The sequence below is a fragment of the Phodopus roborovskii genome, unplaced genomic scaffold, assembly GCF_943737965.1.
Source record: "Phodopus roborovskii unplaced genomic scaffold, PHOROB, whole genome shotgun sequence".
NCBI lineage: Eukaryota > Metazoa > Chordata > Mammalia > Rodentia > Cricetidae > Phodopus > Phodopus roborovskii.
The window spans coordinates 17353636-17376254 of NW_026126515.1; the positions used below are offsets into that span (position 1 = coordinate 17353636).

General features: G+C 43.7%; 1 protein-coding gene across 1 annotated transcript in view; it reads right to left on the minus strand.

Annotated features, from left to right (window-relative positions):
- Positions 1-18535: 18535 nt before the first annotated feature.
- Kcnk10 (potassium two pore domain channel subfamily K member 10) overlaps positions 18536-22619 on the minus strand; it is a 126065-nt gene continuing 121981 nt past the window's right edge. Inside the window, exon 7 of the mRNA XM_051196156.1 lies at positions 18536-21923. Coding sequence (XP_051052113.1) covers positions 21303-21923 — 621 coding nt within the window. The 3' untranslated portion in view covers positions 18536-21302. The remainder of the gene's footprint in view (positions 21924-22619) is intronic.

Below are 22619 nucleotides of genomic sequence, written 5' to 3' on the forward strand. Positions count from 1 at the left end.
TAACTGTATGGATGGCCTCTTTGAAAAACTTGAAAATGAAGAGAGGACAAAGGACACATACCAAGGTTCCTTAAGTGGGAGGGTTTCAAAAGGACGGTGTCCTTGGTAATGTGGATTTTTTTTTTTACAGTGTCGAGATGCAGAGGTGTGCAATTACAGTTAGTTGAGCAGTAAGCAAGCTCGATAAAAACTGATTGGAGTAGTCAACTCCAAAAGCCCAACCCCTCCCTAAAATGGTACCATCTCTGAAATGTTAAAATCCCGAGACCTCATTTGGTCACAATCTGACCGGTCATTATCTCAGCTTTGTTGATCCTGAACTCCCCAGCCCCCCCCCCCACCCCGCTCCCCACCAGTTTCATGCCTCTGCTTCCGTTCAGTCCTGGATGGATTCGTGGTGAGTGAATCCTTTTTCTATTCCTCATTACATGATCCGTGCCGCAAGCCCCTCTCTTCCATCCCTATCTGGCCTGTTACCAACCTTGGATCGGTCCAAACATTCTCCCCCTCCTATGCATCTACCCCTGTGCTGTTGAGTCCTGCTTAAGAAAGCCACCATACCAAGGGTCCCCCCCCGCCTCCTATCGTCATAGTGTTCCTTAGCAACCTTCCCTCACATCCCACACCACAGCTGTCCCAAACCCTCATCACCTCTACCAAATCACCATCTCATCCCCGACTCTTGCCCTCAGGAACTGGGCTGCGCCTTTTGAGAAAAGTGAAGGCCTCAAAGGGACCAGGCAATATTCTCTATGCCTGTGAGTTCAGCTACATTTGTATCCAGTCTTTCCCCCCATCTCTTTCAGAGTACACTGCCTGTTTTGGTGTTGAAAGCAACAAGCCAGGGATACTTTGCTCCACCATCCTCTCCTTGTCTCCTCCAAAGGCCCTGACATATCCCTAGTGCTTTTGTTCTGTCCCTGCTTTCTCAACTCTCCTCACAAGGCTCTTTCTGTGTGGCTTAGAAATGTGCCCCCGTGCCTACAACATTTATGGAAATCGGAGGTGAGGGGGGATTCCCTTGATCTTCTGTCTTTCTCTAGCAATTACTCCCTGTCTCTGACCAAGCTTGCCAGAGAGATCAGCTCTACTCCTCTCTTCACTGCCTTCTTCAACTCACCTCAACTAAAGATCTCACTTCTGCACTGATGATATTATACAGAGGGTAAAGGCTGCCCTGCCTCTTACGTTTTAAAGGCAGGCTCAGCTAATACCTTTGAACAGTTACCTTTGGGGAATGCATGCTGCTAGTCCTTTCTTAGTTTGCTCATCTTTTTCTAGTCCAGGCTTCCAGTCTCTGACTCTGCTCTTCCATTTTCTCCCCTGTCTCTGTTGCATTAACTCCCCCTAGGTCTCCTTTGCTGGTTTTTCCTCTTCCTTTAGCATACCCAAGTGTCTGTCAAGCCTACATGCTCCAGTAGAAGGCTTTTCCTCGTGTTCACATTCCATGGATAAAATTGTGATCCCAAGTCAACCATCTCCTGAAGAATGCTGGTTACCTCATTTTCACACTGACTCTTCCTTTCGCATCACTCCAGTTCACAAAGAGGAACTCACTAAGTTTCATTACTTTCTTATAGGAAAGGTTTCAAGATTAAAAGGCTGCAAACAAGAGAGGAGGAAGCCTATATAAACTCATGAACGTGCAGCATTGAAGTTACACTTGAAGACTATAGCTTTGCACGTTAAAAAAAAAAATTCAAGTTTTCAGCTCTTCTGAGAAAGGGAAGTGGTTTTTATTAAGTGCTAGCACTTGGCCTTTTTAGTAGCCTGGCTACACTTAATACCTTGTTGGTGGAGGTTATTCTCATTTTACAGAAGAGGGATGGCAAACCAAACCAAGGCTAATTTTGTTCAAGGTCACAAAATAGTAAGTGTCAAAATAAAAAAGCAAGAAGATTCAAGACCAACCCAATTCACTCCAAATTCACTCCTCCCTCCCCCACCCTGGGGCATCAGAGGAATAAAATGGGCATCCTGGAGAGAAGTAAGGAGAGGGGGAGACGACAAAATCTGATAACCTTGGGAATACAATGAAGAAAAAGAGAAAATTGCTACAAGATATAATAAATAAAAAGGTCTGGGCAATATTTTCCTATATCCAGTTACCTTTTCTTTAGTGGGCACCATAACATTCAGTCACCTGCCTTAGTATTTTCCTTTCAAATAGCTTTTTAAAAAAATATGGGCATGTTTACTCTCATTTCTGTTTTTCCTTATAGTCTCACTGAGTTTTACAAGGGAGCCAGATGGGGACTCTTTCAGTGACTTTTGGCTGGTTTTGTTCTGCCTCCACCCATTTTCCGGAATTTTGTGTTCTGAAATCCTGGTGCCATAAGCATCTAACACTGAGGGTAGATAATTTCTGGGAGCTTGGATACATAATACTGAGGCTTAATGGGTTCTCGTGGGAGGAGAATTAGAAGACAAATTAAAACCTCCATATAATTATTTCCTTGGGTTTGCCTATAAACTTACTCTGATTTTCTATCAACAAATATAATAATCTATTCTTCTACTAGTTAGCTTTTTAAAGTATATTATAAAGACTAGCAAGAATTACAATGGCTGGTTTGGAGGTAACTCATGGGTGTACAGTGTGTGTGTGTGTGTGTGTGTGTGTGTGTGTGTGTGTGTGCGTGCGTGCACATCTCCAAAAATGTTCCCTTTAAGAGAATCAAAAACTAGAGAGGTGGGTAGTTTCTTTAACTGTTACGTTAAGAAAAATAAAACAATTCTGGTCAATAATAAAATCACAGTGTTAGTTCAATTGCTGAAAATTTATTGCTAAATGTATCTTCTGTTATTTATTGGGGAAAAAAGGACTCTGGGGTGTAAGAAAGGGTCAAAATATTTTAAACTATGATATAGTAAACTAACATTCTACTGATTTTCTTTTTACATGCATGCCTCTTTTATCCTTCAAGACTCTTGATGATTCACTGGGAGGAGATCTTGGATCCCTCTGGGCCTTGCTCACCACCAATGAGATGCCTCGAAAGCTGCTCTAACCTCTTAACTAACTTTCCACTCAAGAAGCAAGCTACCTGTCTCCCTGGATAGTTTTTGCCCTAAGTTCTTGGGAAAGTCACAGAGAAAGATGGAGAAAACCCCATAAAAACCACATGCAGAGAAAAAAATGACAGGGAGTTGGAAAATTCGATATTGACCTTGAGATGTGAGGTGTCACCAGACACATGCAAAGAATATCTGATGTTGTGTCTCTGGGGGTCTGTAAGTACAAGGAGCAGCCTAAGGGGCAGTTTAACTGAATGGAACTTTGGCAGAGGCAAGTTACCATAACAACCCCTCCCCCTCCCAGATAGGAGAGGCCTTAGGGGCTTCAGGACTCAAACTGTCATTGCTCTCATATGACTCTTACTCTGACTCTGTGAGCACTGAATCTGACAGTCACTATTCATCCACAATTTGGTTCCAGGCAACTTATTCACCTTAGTGCATCCCTATAGGCCTAGCACAAAGGACCCCCCCCCCAAGTAATATAAAAGCAAAGAAAGGAAATGGAAAGGCTTGTGGGGAGGAAGGCAGAGAGCAAGAACAGGGAAAGCGAAAGCTAAAATGGGCAGCAGGCCCTGTCTCAAGCAGACGGCTAAAAGACACATCCTCTCTAAAATTGTAGGATTCCTGAAAATTTCAGCGGACTCAACGTTCACATGGAGCCCTACTGTACTGGTATGTTTCAGGCACGCAGGGTATGCTGAGGATGGACAAACAGAACATTTGAAAAGCGTGTCTGGTGATTGTGAAGATTATCATCTCTAAGGCTCTTCCCAGCTCCTGCATGATATGACTGCCTTTGGTACCTTCTATGGCAGGGAAATTTTCTCACTCGCCTCCATACACCTGATGAAACAGAATGTAAACCTCTAACTTAGAGGTCAAAGAGAGGCAGAAGGGAGCTCTGAGAAGGAAGCTTGCTGTTCCAGCTGAGGATGTTTACATATAACTGCTAACTAAACTGATGTTTTCTCTGAGGGGCCGCTCTGCTAATGAATGGTAGTGGATGCCGCGTTGAGTAAACTTTCAATTCGGCATCTTGTTCCTTCCCAATTGATCTACACCACTCTGCTCTCACAATATTTCTCTACTCTGGACTCTCCCTAACCAAGACGAAGAACAAATCAAGCTCCCATTTTCAGACATGTTTGCATTCTTTTTTCCTTTCTCTTCTGCTCTCACTGATCTGACAGATCAGCTTGGTTGGCCTCATCCAAAGAGATGAAGGAGGTGGGAAAACTCTGCCTGTGCCTGAACCAGAAAACACATAGGTCAGGGAGCCACACGATGGGAAGGATGTGACAGGTGTGTGTTTTTCTACATTAGGGATGGACCTTCAATTTTTATGGAAGAGAGGGAGAGGGGATATGAGGGAGGGAGACAAAGAGAGCTGAAGGAAAGGAAAGACAACAGGAAAGAAAAAAAAAACAGGGAAGTGAGAGGAATGGAAATGAGGGGAAAGGGAAGGAAGGGGAGATGGAAGAAGCGAGAACCAGTGGGAAGTAAGTAGTAATCACACATAAAGCTAGACATGAAATACAAAGTAAAATGGACAACAGTTTTCAACTCAAGTCCACCACTAAACAACTCAGAAGCTGGAGTCAACTTCTAAGACGAGGCACTGAGGCGAAGTTTTAAATGGCAAAGTTTAGGTCTCAGCTGAATAAGGTCCCTTTGACCTTGTGGTCAGATGTCTTCCCTCCTGAGAGGATGGGAAGCACACACCTTGGTGCTGCCCCTCAAGGTGGTTCTGAGTTTGTGTTCCTAGACAGAGTACTGAATGAACTTCCCTCCCTGGCCTCACCCTTCCTCATCCTCCTTCAGTGCTTTCACATAATCTAGAAGAGTTTGTCAACACCATTTCTGAAGAGGCCAGGGGGCCTCATAGCCTTTCACACGTCCATCTTGGTCTTTCTAGTAAGACCACGAGGCTCATCATCCCTTGAGCCCACCCCAACTCATGGCATCTCTCTCTATACTTTAGTTCATAGTACTGCTTTGCCTGAAACCCTCACCCATCCCCAAGCCCCAAATAAGGGCATCCATGGTTCCTTGCTCTGCACATGGCACCTTCACTCATACCCAGACATTCCTTTTTTCATAGAAAGGCCACAATCTGTGACATTGGTCAACTCCATGGTTTTCATCCTCAATATACCATGGCTCCTTTTGAATAGAAAAAGTGTCTTAGCGCCACTCTGGGTCCCCACTTTGCAACTCTGTGCTTGGCATGCAGTAGGCACTCAATAAATGTTTGTTGGGTAATTGAGCAAATGATCAGTCACCTTCTCCCTTACTCCACTTGAAACCCAGCTGTCCTTTACAAGGCTGCTCACTAAGTTTGAAACCACTTTGTGTGTCACTGCTCCCCTCCGAGCTCTTGACCTCAGATGTATATTCTGTGCCCTCTCTCTCCTTTCTCTCTTATTCCCCTTTGTCACTTTAAGGGTACACTAACCCCTGAGCATCTCACACTGGTGGAACCATGGCAACACTGATTACACACACTCAAAAAAAGAAGAAAAGAAAAAAGAAGAAAAGAAAAATGAACCCTCAGATTTGGCCGTGGGTTTAGCTGGAAGGTGTCAGAAGTACAGATCTTTATGAAAATGTCTTTCTGGAAACTCAGAGCGGGCGTGGGTTGGAGTAGCCCAACTTCTGGAAGAAGTATCCAAACGAGAGCTAGCACACTACACAGTATACTACAGAGGTAGTTTGGGATCCTTGAGGAGGTTTGAATAAGAGATGCCAGTGTCCTCTGCCTCGTTATTGTCAGGTGTCCATGTCTGAGTTAAACTTAACCTGCAGAGAGCCTGTGAGTGGAACCAGTTGAGTCTGACCATATTGTCACACCCCTTTCCAATCCCTTCTCAGTCAAAACTGAAAAGGATCCAAATTTCCATATACCCTCCTCCAGACTTGCCTTAGGAAAGGGTGGAGATTTCTCTCTTGGATTCTTCCAAGGCTCAGCCCGTGAAAACAAAAGTAGACATTACAGTTATAAAGACCAAAGCTTAAACGATGAAGAACCACTTCCAGATCTGTATGTACTGGGCATTGCAGCAACCGATGGGTTACCCAAGGAGGTTGGTGTGCAAGACAGAAGCAGGCTTTGTGGTAGTGTTGTTGCTTGGCCTTGACTTGGTGCTCCATCCTCTGCTAAGTTCCAGCCACAGGACCCCCTTGATGTCATCCATGGCTGACCCACCAGTGTGAACACTGGAAGCTGCCCATAGCAGCCATCCAGAAGAGTTCGTGAAAAAAAAAAAGATGCCGATGAGTAGTACATGACAGAGTCCTTCTGAGGTGACCCCCTGACTGTGCTGACAGAGCAAAGGGGGACCAGTGCCAGAGAAGCCTACTTTTGTAGCTCACTACTGTGTTCTCCATATTAATTTTGCCATCAAAATTGCCTGATTGCAATGGCTAACTCTTGGAGCATTATGAAGTAAGAAAAAAAAAAAAAAAGGAACAATGAAGGAGGATTTGTGAAAGACAGGCCAAAAGATGAGGGTAGAAGCAAACTCTAGAAGCCTGTTGCAAATGATGCAAGCTCTCAGTGAGAGGAAAAGGACCTGGCACTCGGCAGCAGTGAACGGGGAGCAGCCCTGCTGAGGAGGCAGGACGACAAAGTGCCCACTCCCTTGTTGTAATTATCCAGTAGGTGGCATGCCCATGGGGAACCTATGAAATAGGTTGGTACTTGGTACTTTGCCTGGGCAGGTTGGGGCAACAGTGTCATTTCTATGTAAGGAGGGGATATGGAATGGGACAGCATATTGTGTGGTGTTCCCGGTCCTCACCTTGTGCATGTATGCTCTACCGCCATTACCTACCCTTCCCGGGTTCCTCAAGGCTCATGAGATGGATCTTTAAAAAAAAAAAAAAGAAAAGAAACTGAAAACTGTCACACAGAGAGAGTGAATTCTAAAGCACAACTCACAGTAATGTAGTTCACTAAATAATAATGTAAACACAATCCCAGGTTTCCAAATCTCCCTGATACCAGCCTTACTCTGCTAAGACCAACCAGAAGGAGCTCTTCCAGAACTGATCAGGACGTGACTAGGCACTTTTAAAACAAACCTACACATAGCAGAACCTTGGGATCGAAACCAGTCCCTGACTACTATGCAGAAAAATCACAGACAGAGCTGGAGCAGACTATGACAGAAAGGAGGACCAGAAAGACTAGAGATTGCAGGGAGGGATGTGATGGAGAGAGTTTCCCTTTCTCTGCCACACTACAGAAAGAACTCATCCGGAATAAGAAGCCTTTCCTAAAGTGTGGCTGGAACCGTCTTTACAAAGGACCCTGGGCAGTCCTTTGCCCTTAACAGCTTCTGAAAAGGCAGGACCTAGGGAACAAGAGAGGAAAAGTCAAGGCCATCAGCTTGCCTTTTCCCCTAGATACCCTCTTCCAATTCTGGGCTACCCAGCACACCAGCCACTAGCCAGGGATTCTCTGACCTTGTCACCTCCGTGACAGTATAAACGGTCCTTATGTGGTGGGCCAGGCATAAGGTGAGCAGCAGGGAGAGCATGGTGCTACTTGCATCCTGGTCATTGTAATAGAAACTCCCCAGCTTGGCCTCACTGTGAATTCAGTGATTTAACATGAGATCAGGGGAGACATAAACTTGGAGTTCCCCATAGGCAGGTGCTTGCCTTCCAGGTGAAGGCTAAGGTCCCCAAACCCCAAGGCTTGACAGTCTGCTCATCCATAAGAAATTAATGCAAGTGACCTAGGGCACAGGGAGGCTGGACATCCAGGTTCCTCTGATACCTCCAATGACAAAAGAGTGGTGGCATCTTGGAGCTATGTTATGGCTTTGATGTTGGTTGTATGGGGAAATTAGCAGGAAAGTGCCAGCAAGAAGAGTGGGAGAAATGGAGCTAAGCACAGGTTGGATTTTTCTACCCAGACCTGACTTCACTGGTGATGGTTGGACTGTCAGGCAAGTTCCTAACTTGTCCTGTATCAAGGACATCCCCTCAGCAAGAAGTCATTGAGGCTTGGTTTTATTCCCCAGAGAGACAGTCAAACTTGAACCTCTCAATCGGTTTGATGTGTCAGCAGCTTGACTCTTCAGCTTCCCTTGTTGTAGAAAGATTAATATAAAAGTGTTTTTAAACCTCTCTCTGTTTTCTGTGTATCTGGCCTCAAGTCTTCAAACGCCAAGTGAACTCTACTTAGGCTTTGCAAATGTCTCTAATGGCCAAATAATTAGTCGTGTGTTTATATTTTCCCCATTGTGTCTTTTATACATTATCACAGAGGATAAAAATAAACAATTATATAAGTGCTTAATGTTAACAAATAATTAATATTGATCATTAAATTTATGCATGCATGTACCTAGTACATACTCAGGGATTTCATATACACTATCTATTGGAGATTTTAATCCTGAAAATTCTGTCTGAATCTTTTAAAAATTCTTTCAGGAGGCCACCTATTTTTTCACTTGTTTTTCCTTTTGCTATCTTGGGGTGGGGAAAATCTCTGCCGTTAGAAAATACTCAGAAGTCTGGGTTGAAAGACACAGAAACTTGGAAGAAAACCCTTGCCACCCTAAGAGGGGAGCTTTTACTGGAGAGTCACATTGTCCTCCTTCTAGTTCTCTTCAGAACATGAGTCAGAAAACCACCACCACAACAGCTGCATAGGCAAAGAATTTTCTTTAACCTGGACGATCACTAGACATTTCTTTGACCTGGCCTCCCTATTTGGTAATTGCAAACAAGCTTTTTTGCCTCACATCTGACAGATGAAACCAGTTTGTGTGGAAGTGTCTAGCATGACATATTTCTTGGGTTTAGCATATAACTTAGTGCTACTGGTTGTGTCTTCTGTCCCTGTGCTGCCTTGGGACAGCTTGCAACAGCTCGAGTTGAAGTCAAGCACTTCTAGTATCTGGCCTCAGATCTTCAAGATGCTCTAGAAAGAGGCAAGCAAGATTCCCCTGGATTCTCAAATATTTCTGGATAGGCTATTTTGTCTCAGACCCTGGGAAGGGCTGATGCTTTTAAGGCCACCTCCTTCTGGGGCACAGCATAATGACAGCTGCTAGAGGCCCTAGCCAAAAACAAAAGAAATGTACCTCTCTGCCTACTTTTCTTCTTGTAGATACCCATTAATTTCTTCAACTAAATTTCCTTTAGGTCCTTTAATTGGCTGTGATTTGCAGCAGGGTGAGCCTTCTCACTTTAGAATCTAAAACGAAAATTCAAAGGCTGCTACATTTTGTTTGTGGTACTTGCCACCAGTGTCAAGTCTGGCTTTGAGTCCATTGGCTTTGCTTCTAAAATAGTTGGTATCCTTGCCAGCATAGTTCAGATGCTCACTATCAAAGTGACATTTTAGTTTGTTTGGCTTCATAGATTCGACTGATAAGACTTCACAACAAATAACACATTACATTTCCTCAATTTCTGCTGTAATTGTGGGCATAAAACCATACTATTAAAAACATCCACTTTATTTCCTTATTGATCTTCTCTACATGATCCATTGTCATGGGATGATTTTCTAATGAAAATAATATATAACAATAGCTTCGATAATACAAATATGATAAATGGCATAGTTCAGTCAATAAAGTTCATTGACATTTTCTATGATTTACCATTCTCTGTGAGTTCTGTTTTTTTTTGTTTGTTTGTTTGTTTTGTTTTGTTTTGTTTTACATACTTGTTACTATCACAGGGGGGCAGTATTCACATCAACCACAGCTGAAAACCAATCAGCATACAGATTAAGTTCCCATGGTACAGGTTTGGGGGGTGGAGGGTTCACTTTTATTTATTTTTTTTTGTTTTGTTTTTGTTTTTGTTTTGTAGTAGTAGCTAACGGTTTTACAGTGCATGATTTTACATTTACCAAGTAATTATAATTCATGAAGTGTCGTTTTACTGCTGCTTTCAACACAGTAGCTGCCCTGTACACATAAGACGGATTTGCCTAAGTACATTATGGCACCAACCCTGTCATAACCACCTGCATTTGTTCTGGGGTTTATGTGATGGGATAGGAGTGATGATGTCACCACACCGGATACTACTATGTCAGGTATCTAAGGGGACTGACACTCCTGGAGGTGGATAGAAAGCAGATGGTGGCTCAGTTCCTAAGACCGCTGGAAAGAAATATGTGTTTTCCGATGGTCTTAGGTAACTCCTGTGAAAGGGTTGTTCAACCACAGGATAGAGACACACTAGTTGAGAACCTCTGCTTTAGATTGTCTCTGAAGTCCTCTTTCATGGCCCTCTCTAGACTTAAGGACATTTTCTGATATGTCTGCTTTGTGCATGGGTCAGGGCAAAGGTAGCCATGTGCATATGACTTTAAGTTGTTCTCCAAGGAGCCTCCCTTTTGCCTCTTGCAGAGTCCACGCCCCTGTGTCCTCTGACCTAATGCCCTATGTGGGCCTCTCCTCTCTAGACCCTGCCATTTCCCTCTTTGCTTCTGTCATTTTTATCCACCCAAGCTAAGGGACCTTTTCTTCTTCTTTTTTTTTTTTTTTCTTTTTTGTCCCCCAGAATGCCTGGATTTCTTTGCTCTTTTGTAGATTATTTTACTTGTACCTTGTATTTTTTTTTCTTGTTTGTTTTTATGCTGTTAGGATTCCTCAAGGATTCAGGCATCTGAGAGACTAAAGAGGCAGAATAATGTTAGGCTCCCTCCCATTTGTGTCCATTTCTTCTTGCTTGAGTTAGGATCAGCAGATACAAGAAGTAGGCTGTGGGGGTGGGGAGAGAAGATCCAAAGAGAAAAGGGTTTTATTCTGTGCAGTATTGCCAGGCTCACTCAAACTGTGCAGCCAAAGTACTGTTACTTCCATTGAGCTAACTTCTTCCAGGGATTTCTTGTAGGTCTGGCGAGAGGAACGGGGGACACTAGGGTTTCCCTTTCCCTTTCTTCGATGCACACATGCCTGTTTATTAGGATAAGTGCATCCACACACAGGCAGGAAGTCGGTGCTGCCTGCTCTTCAGCCCCTGCAGCGTAGAAGCAGGGAAGGGAGCATACACAAGAATGGGAACTGCTATCTATCTGGCTCCCAGAGACTAGCCAGGCCTGCCAGGCCTGAAGTTCAGGATCTCCAACCTGATTTGGTCATACATCTGACCGGGTCCCCTCTCCCATCAGGGCAATCCCTGAATTCTGGCCCCATGTCCCAAGAGGAGGCAGGCAAACTCTGCTCAGTCTCTGGTAAGTACACTCTCCTCTGCACCCTCCTAACTACCCACTAAGTCAGAAAGGTATAAGACAGTAAGAGTTTATTGTGGGTGTTCTTGGTGCCCAGTTACAGGAAACTGGCTTCCCTGCCCCTCCTTTGAAGAAAGACTTTCAGCTGCTAAAATGATGCTCCTATTCAGTGTGCACATATTCACGCCGATCCTCCCCTGCTTCTGCCTCAGAGACACTGATACAGATAAAAGTCAAAGCGAACCATTTAGCACAGAAAAGAGAAAGTGAAAAGGTCTGTGAGTATATGCAAGGATCAGAAAAGCCCTCTCCTTAAATCACAATGCCAGAATTATCCTTCCTACAATGATGGGAGAGTTATGTGGGTAGGTAGATGGTCTGAGCTGGGATCCCAGTGCCGCAGCAGCATGGCCCTGACCCTCATGGCCATCTGCGATGATACAGCCTCTCGATTCGTGGCACTGCACAAAGTGTAGGACCATATTCTCGATGCCCTGTCCTCTAGCCTGGAGAGAAGCCTGTTTCTCCACGTGCTGTCTGTGTTCCAATTCTGCTCCCACTCAGGGGAAATCCTCTATATGTCTGGCATAAAGAATAGGGATGACTCCATCCACCACGGAGCACATGAAGGATGGGTGGTGCAGAGGGAAGAAGAAACGCTAAGGTTTTTGTGTTAGTCAATCTCAGTTGCTTTCAGAAGGAGTTAGAATTCCTGTTGTAATCCACAACCAGTAGTGTCGATCTTCTGTTTGCCTTTCACTTTGGTTTAGCATCTGTGATACATTTTCAGTCATTATTTAAAGCCCAACATCACCACCACCACCAGAAATTATTATAGCAACAGAGGATACATTTGCAGTATTCTCAGCACAGACACATTTTTTTAATCGCACAGGATTAGATCTTGGAAATATTGAGGTTCCCTCGCTCCCTAGCAGGTCCTGCAGCAGACTCAGGATGCTTCCTCTTCTGGGAAGCTTGCTTTGACTGCCTTGGTGCACTCTAACCAGAGGCTCTCAAAATTCCAGTCGGTGGCATGCACGCTCTGTTTACCTTCGAACAGAGTCACATTCTGTCTTCCCTCTGCTTCCCTGCCAAGAACACACGGCACAGAGCAGCTCAACTCTACCGTGTGAGAACTTGTGGCTACATGTCCCTGAGCCTCTCTCAAGACCTCATACAGAATAGGGTTCCATAAATGTTCATCAACCAGATGGCTCGTGCAACTTTAACCAGCTACCACTGCTATTAATTAGTTCTCTTCCTCCCCCTTTGGGCATAAGTAGAGATATTGTTTTGGATTCATATCCACTTATGAAAGAAAGAGAGTGGATCATTATTTTCCTCCTCCTGTGGCCTTAAAACAATTTTGAAGATGGAAGATCAGGATTTTCTTTAAGGCATAGGTAGATGTCCTATACAAAATATTGAAATATAGTAACAATTAATGAAAAAAAGAAGCTACAACTTGGAAAGAGAACAAGGAGAGGTATATGGGAGAGTAAATGAAAAGTAAAATGAATGTACAGTTGTAAGTTATGTTGGCACCGTGTGCCAGCCTATTCTGCTCCAGCTACAGTTGACGCTGGATGCTATCATTCTCCAAACTCCTCCCTTATGAAGTGAGTTCACATATTTTGAAGGTCCTGCTATCATTTTCTGCCTAAAGCATTTGTAAATAATTGAAAAAGTCTATTGATATGGGCAATTGATAAAAATGCAGGTGACTATGTTGAAAAAGACTGTGATTTCAGCACAAGTGAAGGAAGAGTCATACTTACCCGAAATGAACCCAGATAGTGAGAGATGGCCTTCTAAACTCACTTAGTAAGCATGGCTGTTCCATTGATTGTGTGAGAAAATGTGCTTTTCTGTTTTTTAAGGGTGGTAGTTTTGGGTAACTTCTCATATATAAGAACAAAAAGAAACTGAAATAACAGAAATGGGAAGTATTTCAAAGGCACCGAAAGGATGTGTTGACCTTCTCCATTTCAAAAAAAAAAAAAAAAAACCTGAAAAAGCATACACTCAGATGTGTGCTAGCATCTTAAGACTAGTATTTTTGTTCCAGACATGTTACACTATTTTGGCTCCCTTGGTTGATGCATGTTCATAAATGTAACCAGGGTAAACCTAATACAGTGCTCAATATTCTGATTCCAGAAATTATCCAATATTTCTATTTGTCTGCACTGTTGCCCTTTGTCCCAGTCTCCTCACATGAGGCTTCCTGCCCTCTAGCAGCTAGACATGAGCTCTCTTCTGCTGGGACTCTGCAGATTCCTTTTGCTCAATGCTGTGGTTTATGGCATACATCTTTTAAACTCTCCCCCCCACCCCCGTGTCCTGGACAAAGCCCTTGAAAACAGGGCAAGGAGAGCGCTCTCTAGGAACTGTCAATATATGGGGGGAAATGGTGAATGAAGGAAGGCTGATGTGACCAAGGCATGACCTGGAGGCTGTCTAAAGTCTTTTAGGAGTACCAGAGAAACGTCTAGAAAGCTTCATCAACTAACTACATAGTAGCCAAAAAATAGCCTTGACCAGGGCAGCTGAAGAAGGCCTGGAAAAACAGTTTTGTGGCCACAGCTGTGATCCATTACTAGGAGGGCAAGCCGGAAGCCCTTTTTAATAGAATTAGTACACCTGGTACCTTTTAAACTCCAAGAAATGCAGACCCATTTGCTGTCATTTTGGAAAGCATGATGCTCATCAGAAGGTATCAGATCCGCTTGCCTGTGTGCCAAGACTCAGTTGCAGATAGTGTATTCTCATTGTGGGGGGGGGGTGAGACCAAAAAAAAATGGCAAATGCCGACTTCATACTATGCTGGAAACAGCTCAGACATCACAGGGCCCCTGATGGCGTCTCGGGACATACAAGGGTCACTGCAACATTTTGAGAATCAGTCACTACCTGGGAGTATAATCTTAGAAGGGACTCTAAGAGCACAGTCATGTTAACAGGAACGGGAAGGGAATGTGTGATTGGTGGCTACAAGGTCCTCAAGCACAGGCAGGAGCTGTGGCCACAAATATCCCCAGGGAGTATAATCTCTTATTTCCTGACTACATATAACTTCCAGTTCTTTTTATAGTAATGCTGGCTTTGAAATGGCCATTGCCAGTATCCAGCGATCTAAATGAGAGATGATTTCACGAGAGTCATCTTTCCAGTGTAATTATTTCAACCTGTGATTAGAAGTTTGGAATTGTTTTGTTTTTGTTTAAATCTCATTTCTTTGTAGATGAATGTGGTTTTCCTAAGGTTTCCTCAAATGATACTAAGGAGTTTGGGGGAGAGGGGATAAACAACTGGAACCATCGGTCTTGACTCCAGGTGGCCTTCCAATTTGTGAAAAGTTAAATCTTCTTTGAAGGATGAAAATGTGCTCAGTAAGCAATCATAATCAAACTGTCCCACTCACTTGTGTCAGTATTGTGTTTAGTATCTTGTCCCTGCAGAAGACAGGAATGGCAGACACAGGCCCTGCCATGAGAGCTTATTATCCAATAAAACAGGCATGGGAAATATCAGTGAAAATCCAGTCTAGCAAGTGACATAGTTGAGGAAAGGTCCAGTTGGGCTAAAGGCAAGTAACTTGCTCTAAGGGGTTGGAGAAGGTTAAGAAAGGATTTTTGGGGGATACCTCTTCTACTTCAATCCAAAGAACTCCAACTTTCCAGACAGGAGTGGAATGGGACACAAGTGAAGATGACTCCCATAAGGGACACAGGTATAAAGACTTAGAGAAAAAGAGCAGACGGTTTGATGAGCTCAAAAGTAATTCAAAAATGGGGGTGGGAACAATTATTTGTCCTGAGACATGTCATAGAGCAGGGCCTGGTAGACCATATTATTGGATTTTATACCAAAGGCCAAGGAAATCCACTGACCTATTTGTACTATATTTTCAAACAATCTTGGTGAACTCCTTGCATGTGTTTCATACTGTGGAAGGCCCAGAAAGACAATAAAAACACAAACTAGAACTGTCCTTGACCAGTTACGACCAGCAGACCTAAACTTAGCTCTTGACTTCAACTAACCTGCAAGCCATTTAGTTGGTCTTACTCCAGCTAACAGCCTTATACCTTGACATTATTGAATTCATGGCACCTTTACTGAAAAAAAAATAATGATCAAAGTGCATTTCCTATGAAGTGCTCAACCTAGAGACAGTCAAGCTGATTGAGTTGTTTAGAGGTTGAACCTTCTCTCAGAGCCTCAAAGTGGTGGTGGCCTACACTTTTTTCATTCATAAGGTGAAGTGAGATGCTTGTCAACAGCTAGTAGACTACCTAGTACATAATAGATGCCCAGAACCTGTTGCCATTTATTGCCACCCATCATGAAAGACACACGCAGCAAGATCATATCAATGTATCTTGCAACATCTGAACCAGAGGAGCTATATGTTTCAGAGTGGCAGACCTGTCACAATGCCCAAATTTAGTTCCTCACACAGAAACTGTGGTTTATCATGGGACCCAACCCCAACAACATGCAACTGAGATAAGATAAAAATAAAAATAAAACTGAATGCAAGTGCACAGTCAAAATTCTGACTTATTAAAAATTCCCTTTCCTTGAGGGATTCCTGCCTTCCTCCTCCATACAGTAGGTTCCTCCAGCTCTGTACTCATGAACACAGGGCAATATATGAAAGCCAAGGAAAGAGCCTACCCTATGGTACTGAATGGAGTGCCCAATCCAGCCACTATGAACCAGACACATCCCATAACAGAAAGGAAAACAGGACATATGTTAGATTGGATCTTCAGGAAGATCTTTGTTGCAATGTTCTCCATCAATGGAAAAAAATTACATCATCAAATAAGGATAATAGCAGCACAGCTTATTGAAATGTTACAAGCAAATTCCCACTTCTCCTCCTAATAACAATATTAAATGCCCCCAACACATCATTAACTGTAAAATGCCTTTTTTTAAAAAAAGCACCATAAAATCCTACAAAGAGAAAAATAGATAAAACATTTCCACACATGGGCTTATCATCTGACATAACTGGGTCCCTTGCCTGCAGCTCTGGGGCAGAAAAGGGATGAAAAGGTTAGTATATAGGATGGTTTGCATATCACTTCTAGGCATGACTGCAGCTTCCCCCTTCCAACTAGAACCCTAGCCACATGGGACAGGCCATGCAGCAGTCTCTGTGGCACAAGTCTACGGAGTTGATGGACTGGAAGTCTTCTCCAAGGGGTTTCTTTTAACGCATAGGAAACTGTTTTCACTTAAGGACAGAGAACATAAGGGGGTCCCCAGTCTCAGGCATCTGTGAAAATGATGATTCCATCCAGTAAGTCAAAACACCTCTCACCTCTCTGTACCACTAAACTAGTGTTGTATGATCTATAGACATGGAAGGACCAAGAAGCACATGGAGCATGGAAGAGGGTAATGAGGAGCAACATGGCTACTGCACAAGGGCAGGATGCAGGACTTTACCAAAGCCATGTGGCTGCTGCACACACACACACACACACACACACACACACACACACACACACACACACTGCAGCGCCAAATGAAAGTGACTTTGTGTGTCTTTTTGAGGCTATGATTAACTAGTTCGTATGTCGTGCCAGGAGAGCCTTCCCATGTCCACTCAGCCTCTGTCTTTGCACACAGATGTATCCTAATGGTGAGAGAGGCTGCCAGATGGGAAGCGTTGGCAAAATGCAGAAGGCCAACCCACAGAAGACAGCAGGGCTCATTTTCTTTTACAGAGAGGCTCTGCAAGTTTGCTTTGCTTCATTTCCTTTTGGGGTCTTTGCACTGATGCAGAAACCAATCTGCACTGGATAGCTCACATTCTTCCCCAGTCCAGTGAACCATGACTGCCTCAATCGGAACCCTGGCACACATTTTCACTAGTCCCCCAAACCAAGCATACAAATAGATAAGCAGCTTTGATATCCCCCAGGAAATGACATGGGGAGAGGGGTTGTTTGTTAAGGTTCTCACAACTAGAACATTCCACATGAAGTTGTCCCCATGGAACCCAGACAGTCATTTCCTACATGCATGTGTGCCTTTATGTACTGGAAGTGGGGAGAGGGAAGGACTTGAATTCACAACTCAAAGGGAACTTTAGGACATCAGAGTGCAAATAGGAATGGCTCACAATTCTTTGACTAGTCTTAACACCATTGCCCTGCCCCACCCTACCCCACCTCACCCCCAAAAAAAACCTTCATCCTGTGACCTGCCAGGTGAAGGAGTGCTAGACTAGATCAGTGGTAGAGCCTATATGGGATGTGATCCTAATTTGGACACCAGTCTCTTAAATATCTCTGGTCTCCATCACCATGCAAGAAACAAACCAAGAATGGGAGTAGGGCCATTAGTCAACTCTCAGAAATCCAACTTGATAATTTTCTGATTGAATTAACTCATGGAATGAGAAATGTTCTCTCAGAGCACTGTACAACTGAGAACAGGTTTAGTAATAATCTTGGTGTGCAGTTGAGGTACAAGGAAGCCGCATGCTCATGAGCCTAGGCTATAATGTGGGAGAACACAAACAGTAGTCCCAGATACCTGAATTGTAGGCCAGTAACCTCCCTTTCACACACACATGCCGCACATACACACTAGACAGCCCTATACCAAAACTGACAAACTGCCAGAGTGAATCATACTGAGTTAGGACTGGGCATATAATCGAGTCTCTCCAAGCTGTCCTTTGGCTCTCGCCAGTAAACCTCCAGAAGAGAGAACAGTTATGAACCCAGCCTGCCAAATGAAGCACAAAACTGTCCACTGAAGACACTGAACACGTGCCCTTCCCAAGTGTAACATCCATTCATTTATTCTGGGTTTAAGAGGGACAGGGAGCACTGATGAGAGGCTAGGCTGATGTTTATATGTAACACGTAGCAGCTGTCTTATCACACGTTATTTGCCCCCACCTTTACAGGGGTAACATCCAAACAACCAATACAGGCTTAGCATGTACACATGAAGAGATAGTAAATCTCTTGCCCCGTTTCGGCTTCTCCTTTGGAGAGTACTTCAAGGTTTTTAGAACACTTTGTCCACATACACTATTGTCATAGAGGGTCCTCTCTGACATCATTTAAAACCTGTATCCAACACTCAGGAGATGTGTTACATACTCTTAATCCAAGGTTATGTTTGATTATCAGCACTACTGTAGTTTGAGTCTCTCGATTACATCTGTGCACCCACCAACTCGGGCACCTGTTCCATTTGGCTGATCATGTAACACAGACCTCTAAGTTGTCTAATTCCTGCTGTATGAAGAGTTCCTGCAAAAAAAAAAATCAAATAAAGTGCAAATGAGTGCTTTTGAGGGGCATTTGTGGCAATAGAGAAAAGGTGCTGTCCATGGCATCCCCAAGCCAAGAGCATACAGTATGTCTCAAAGGCAACGTTTTAGGTCAGGTTTAGCCCCAAAACTTCATGCCTTCATAGGGGTATAAATGCCTGTCTTCTCACCTCTGTCAACTGTGCTCATGAAACTTATAAGGTGTGTGCATGCACACACTGTAACACACACAACTGCACACAGGTACGTACTCTCATTCACAAGGGCACATGATGTAGATACTGCAGCTTCACTACCTTCTTGCTGTGAGCTCCTGGCAAGTTATTTAGCCTCCCTGAGTCTCTGCATCCTTGTCTGTCTACAAAGGACATGAGAATGCTTCCCATGGGACATGGCGAGGTTTCAGTGAGCCCCGTAGGACATACCACCCAGTGCTGAGCCCATGAAAGGCACAGGACCAATGACAGGATGCTTTTTCACCAGATACAGATCCAGTGCCTTCAGCTTTAACACAACCATGAAGACATACCACGGTACCATACAGTGGAGACTGGAATGAATGAGATGCACATGCAGTGTTGTTGGGAAACTTGTCAGAACAAGAGAAACCCCACTCATCTTTAACACAATGAGTCAGTCTGGACCCTTGCCATAATGAAAGCCCAGCATCCACACCTGCCTAAGTATCATTTTCCAGAGTCTACACCAGTATTCTGTTCCAAAGGAGTTATGCCAGACAAACCCTTGACAGAGAAGGCCTCACCATAATGATTCTTATTTGACTTCTCAGATCTCTAACAAGACCCTGAAGATTTGGGATCTGGGAAACAGGGGCTTCTGGGCTCCACTAAGGGGACAGCTATAAGCAGTGCATTTTGGGGAACTAGGCATTGGTGATGGGTCTTCCATGGTATTAGTGTTCAAGGAGGCAATGGGCGTAATTTTCCACTCAGAGTTAGAAAATGGAAGATAGCTTCTGAAAGTCTCTGCTTGTGCTATGATCTTTTGTTAAATATGCTCTGTGAATATTACAGAAAAGTCCATGAAATCAGTTAAAGGTGTTACTGAGTCAGTCGAGAAGACCCAGAGCCAGCAATTTTCTCATATTACAGAATCCAAATGTTTAAGTGCAGGGGCCCAGGTCACTAGCTAGCTAAACCAACATGTTAGCCAAATCTGATTAAAGCTGAAGCATACACAGGTAAGATGCATTTCCCCTTTCTGATAAAAATCCTTTAAAAACCATCCTGCCAAAATTTACCTTTGGACCTTCCCTACAATGTTCCTTCCCTGGACATTGTAACCTGATAAACAATCATTGATATCACATGTTGATCACTGTTTGCCTAGAAACAAAGATAGGGGAGTTACCTTTTGACTGTATAGCAGGGGTGAGATGAACAGGTGAGAGAGGGCTATGCCCCATAAATAAAGGCATAAAGAACATAGGCATAAAATGAAATTGATAAGGGCACAACAAAACACAAGAATGAAATGCAATCGTATAAATACTCCTTTTCAGTATTTTAAAATGGGATTAATGGCACTTAAGCTGCAAACAACTTAAACCATTCCATCTTAATATACAAGAGCTGAGTGACATATTCATTTTCCTTTTGTATGGAAATTGCAAGGTTGAGTCTCATAGCTATGTCTACTCTAAGACACCCAAAAGGACAAAAAGCCCTGAGATGGAAAGATGCCATGGTCCTCCTTGGTGTATCTCATAAGCACAAGGTGTCTATTCTTATTTTTATTTAAAATAAAAAAAAAATGGGATCAGCTAGACAGAACAGCAAGCCACTGGCATCATGCAAAGGCAATGGTTATGGTATTTCCTCCCTCCTATCAAAACAAGTTATAATTAAAGTTCCTGTAGAAAAGTGAGTATGAATGTTCCAAAATCAGTTTATTTTTACCTTCACACCCACTGAAGAAAATGCATGATTTGCCTTCCAACAAGGTAGTGGCTAAAGTGGTGTTTTCACCACCAACGCTTGAAGCCTACATGGACTACCCATCCTACAAAAAAGACTAAGTTCAGTGGGCTTCTATCATTGGTTAAGGAGATATCCACAGTGGGATGTGTCTGTGATTTTTTTTTTTAATGAGAAAAGCAATTGCACCCTATAAAATGTGTGCTCTGATCAGCTTCCAACAAACTCCAGGTACTTTTGGGTCCCAAGGACATTCTTCTGGAGTAGCTGTTTTGCACTGTGCCCTGCCAAAATTCAAGCTGAGGACATAGCAAAATGTCCACTCAAACCCTAGCTAAAGGTACCAGGTCGCCTGCAAACAGCTGACCCTTTTTGTGTATGACCTATCACTAAAGGTAGAGGTTCAGGAATGGAGACTCCATTCAAAAGACAAACCTGTCCTCTCAGAGGCTAGTCTAAGGAATAGCTGCCCTTGTCTATCTATGTGACACATCAGAGTGGTGTTGTCTGAGGGCGAGGGCATTGCCACTGGGACTTCCCTCAAGGGGACAGCCAACATTTGCTATGTAGGCAAGCACTCCCAGTGTGTCTTGCCACCACTATCTGAAATGAAGCTCCTGTCTGATCCCTCTTGGCAGAGCAAGCCTTCAGTCGTGTATGGCACGGTGAAATATATTCTTCAATGTTATGTAATTTTGGACTAACAAGTCTATTTAAGGCACGTGTCTCAGTGTGAATATTTTTTTTAAAGAAAAGAAAAAGAAAAAACAAAACAACAAAAACAAGACAACACTTAGTCCAACTCCAGTGTCTTTAACATTTAGTTTCTGTCTTCAAGTAATGAGTTGTTCTCCAGCCCCTGGTCTTTGGTGTCCGTGGGTATCATTCCATTCTCCATCTCAGCTTGCTGCTGTATACATTCCGTCAGCATGGCTGTGCTGGAGTTGTCTGAGTTACACATCTTTTCTGTCTCTTCCTCTTTCTTCTCTTCATCCAGAGAGTAATTCCGGAAGGTTTTGTAAATTTTCTGAACATCCTCGGGTAAGGTCTTTTTGAGATCTTTGTTTTTCCTCTTGGTGAGTTTGGAGGTGGACCCAAACTTGTTGATGATGTTGTCCTCAGAAGCGCCTTGCCCATGTTTATTGAGCTGTTCTGACCCCTTAAGGCGCAGGTTGTTGGGTCGGTTGTTGATGCTTTCCTGGGATGAGGCCTTGAAACGGCCTGTATCCAAGGCTGCAAAGACAGATCGCTTCTCTGGGGATAGCATATCCAGTGAGTGGGCCCTCTGGTCCAAGCCCAGCCTCCGACGCTCCATACTGCGGATGGTGGCTGCTCGCTGTAGTTTGTCATGGATCTCAACGCTGAGCCGCCTTCTTGTCTCCCGGAACTCTGCGGTGACATTAGCTTTCCATTCAGCTGCATGGGCTTTGATCTCACCAACCTGGACAGGACAGAAGTGCAAAAACAAACTAAGAAATCCCTCTTCCTTCACACTTCTCAGAATCCCACAGCCCTCACGTATCCCAGGAGTGAGGCTGTCTCTGAGGAAGACCGAGGAATGATGGTCTTGTAGGGAAAGAGAGAAAGCACTACATCTGTCTTCTTGGATACTTCCTGCCATCCAATTAATCACCCGTGTCAAACTGGCTATTGACTAACTAATGGAGTAGGGAGAGCTTGGAAGCACTTGAGGTTGGGAAATTGTGACTGAATAGAATCGGATAGCATCTGGAGAAGAAATCAGGAGTTTAGTTTTAGTTTCTCTCTCTCTCTCTCTCTCTCTCTCTCTCTCTCTCTCTCTCTCTCTCTCTCTCTCTGTGTGTGTGTGTGTGTGTGTGTGTGTGTGTGTGTGTGTGTGTGTGTGTGTGTCCAATTGTATGGTCCAATTTTTTTTAATGTATCCGTTTCATGGATCTTCTATCATAACCTCAAAGACCACACCCAACTCAATCTTGGCCAATACAGTCAGTGCTCAGCAGATCTTTGATATTTCCTGCCTTCCCAATACTTCTGTCTGGATAAGACGACCAACCTGTCCCAGCTTCCTGAATGCCAAACATTGGTTGTACGACCAACCTGTCCCAGCTTCCTGAATGCCAAACATTGGTTGTAGAACTCAATGGTAGAGCACCTTCCT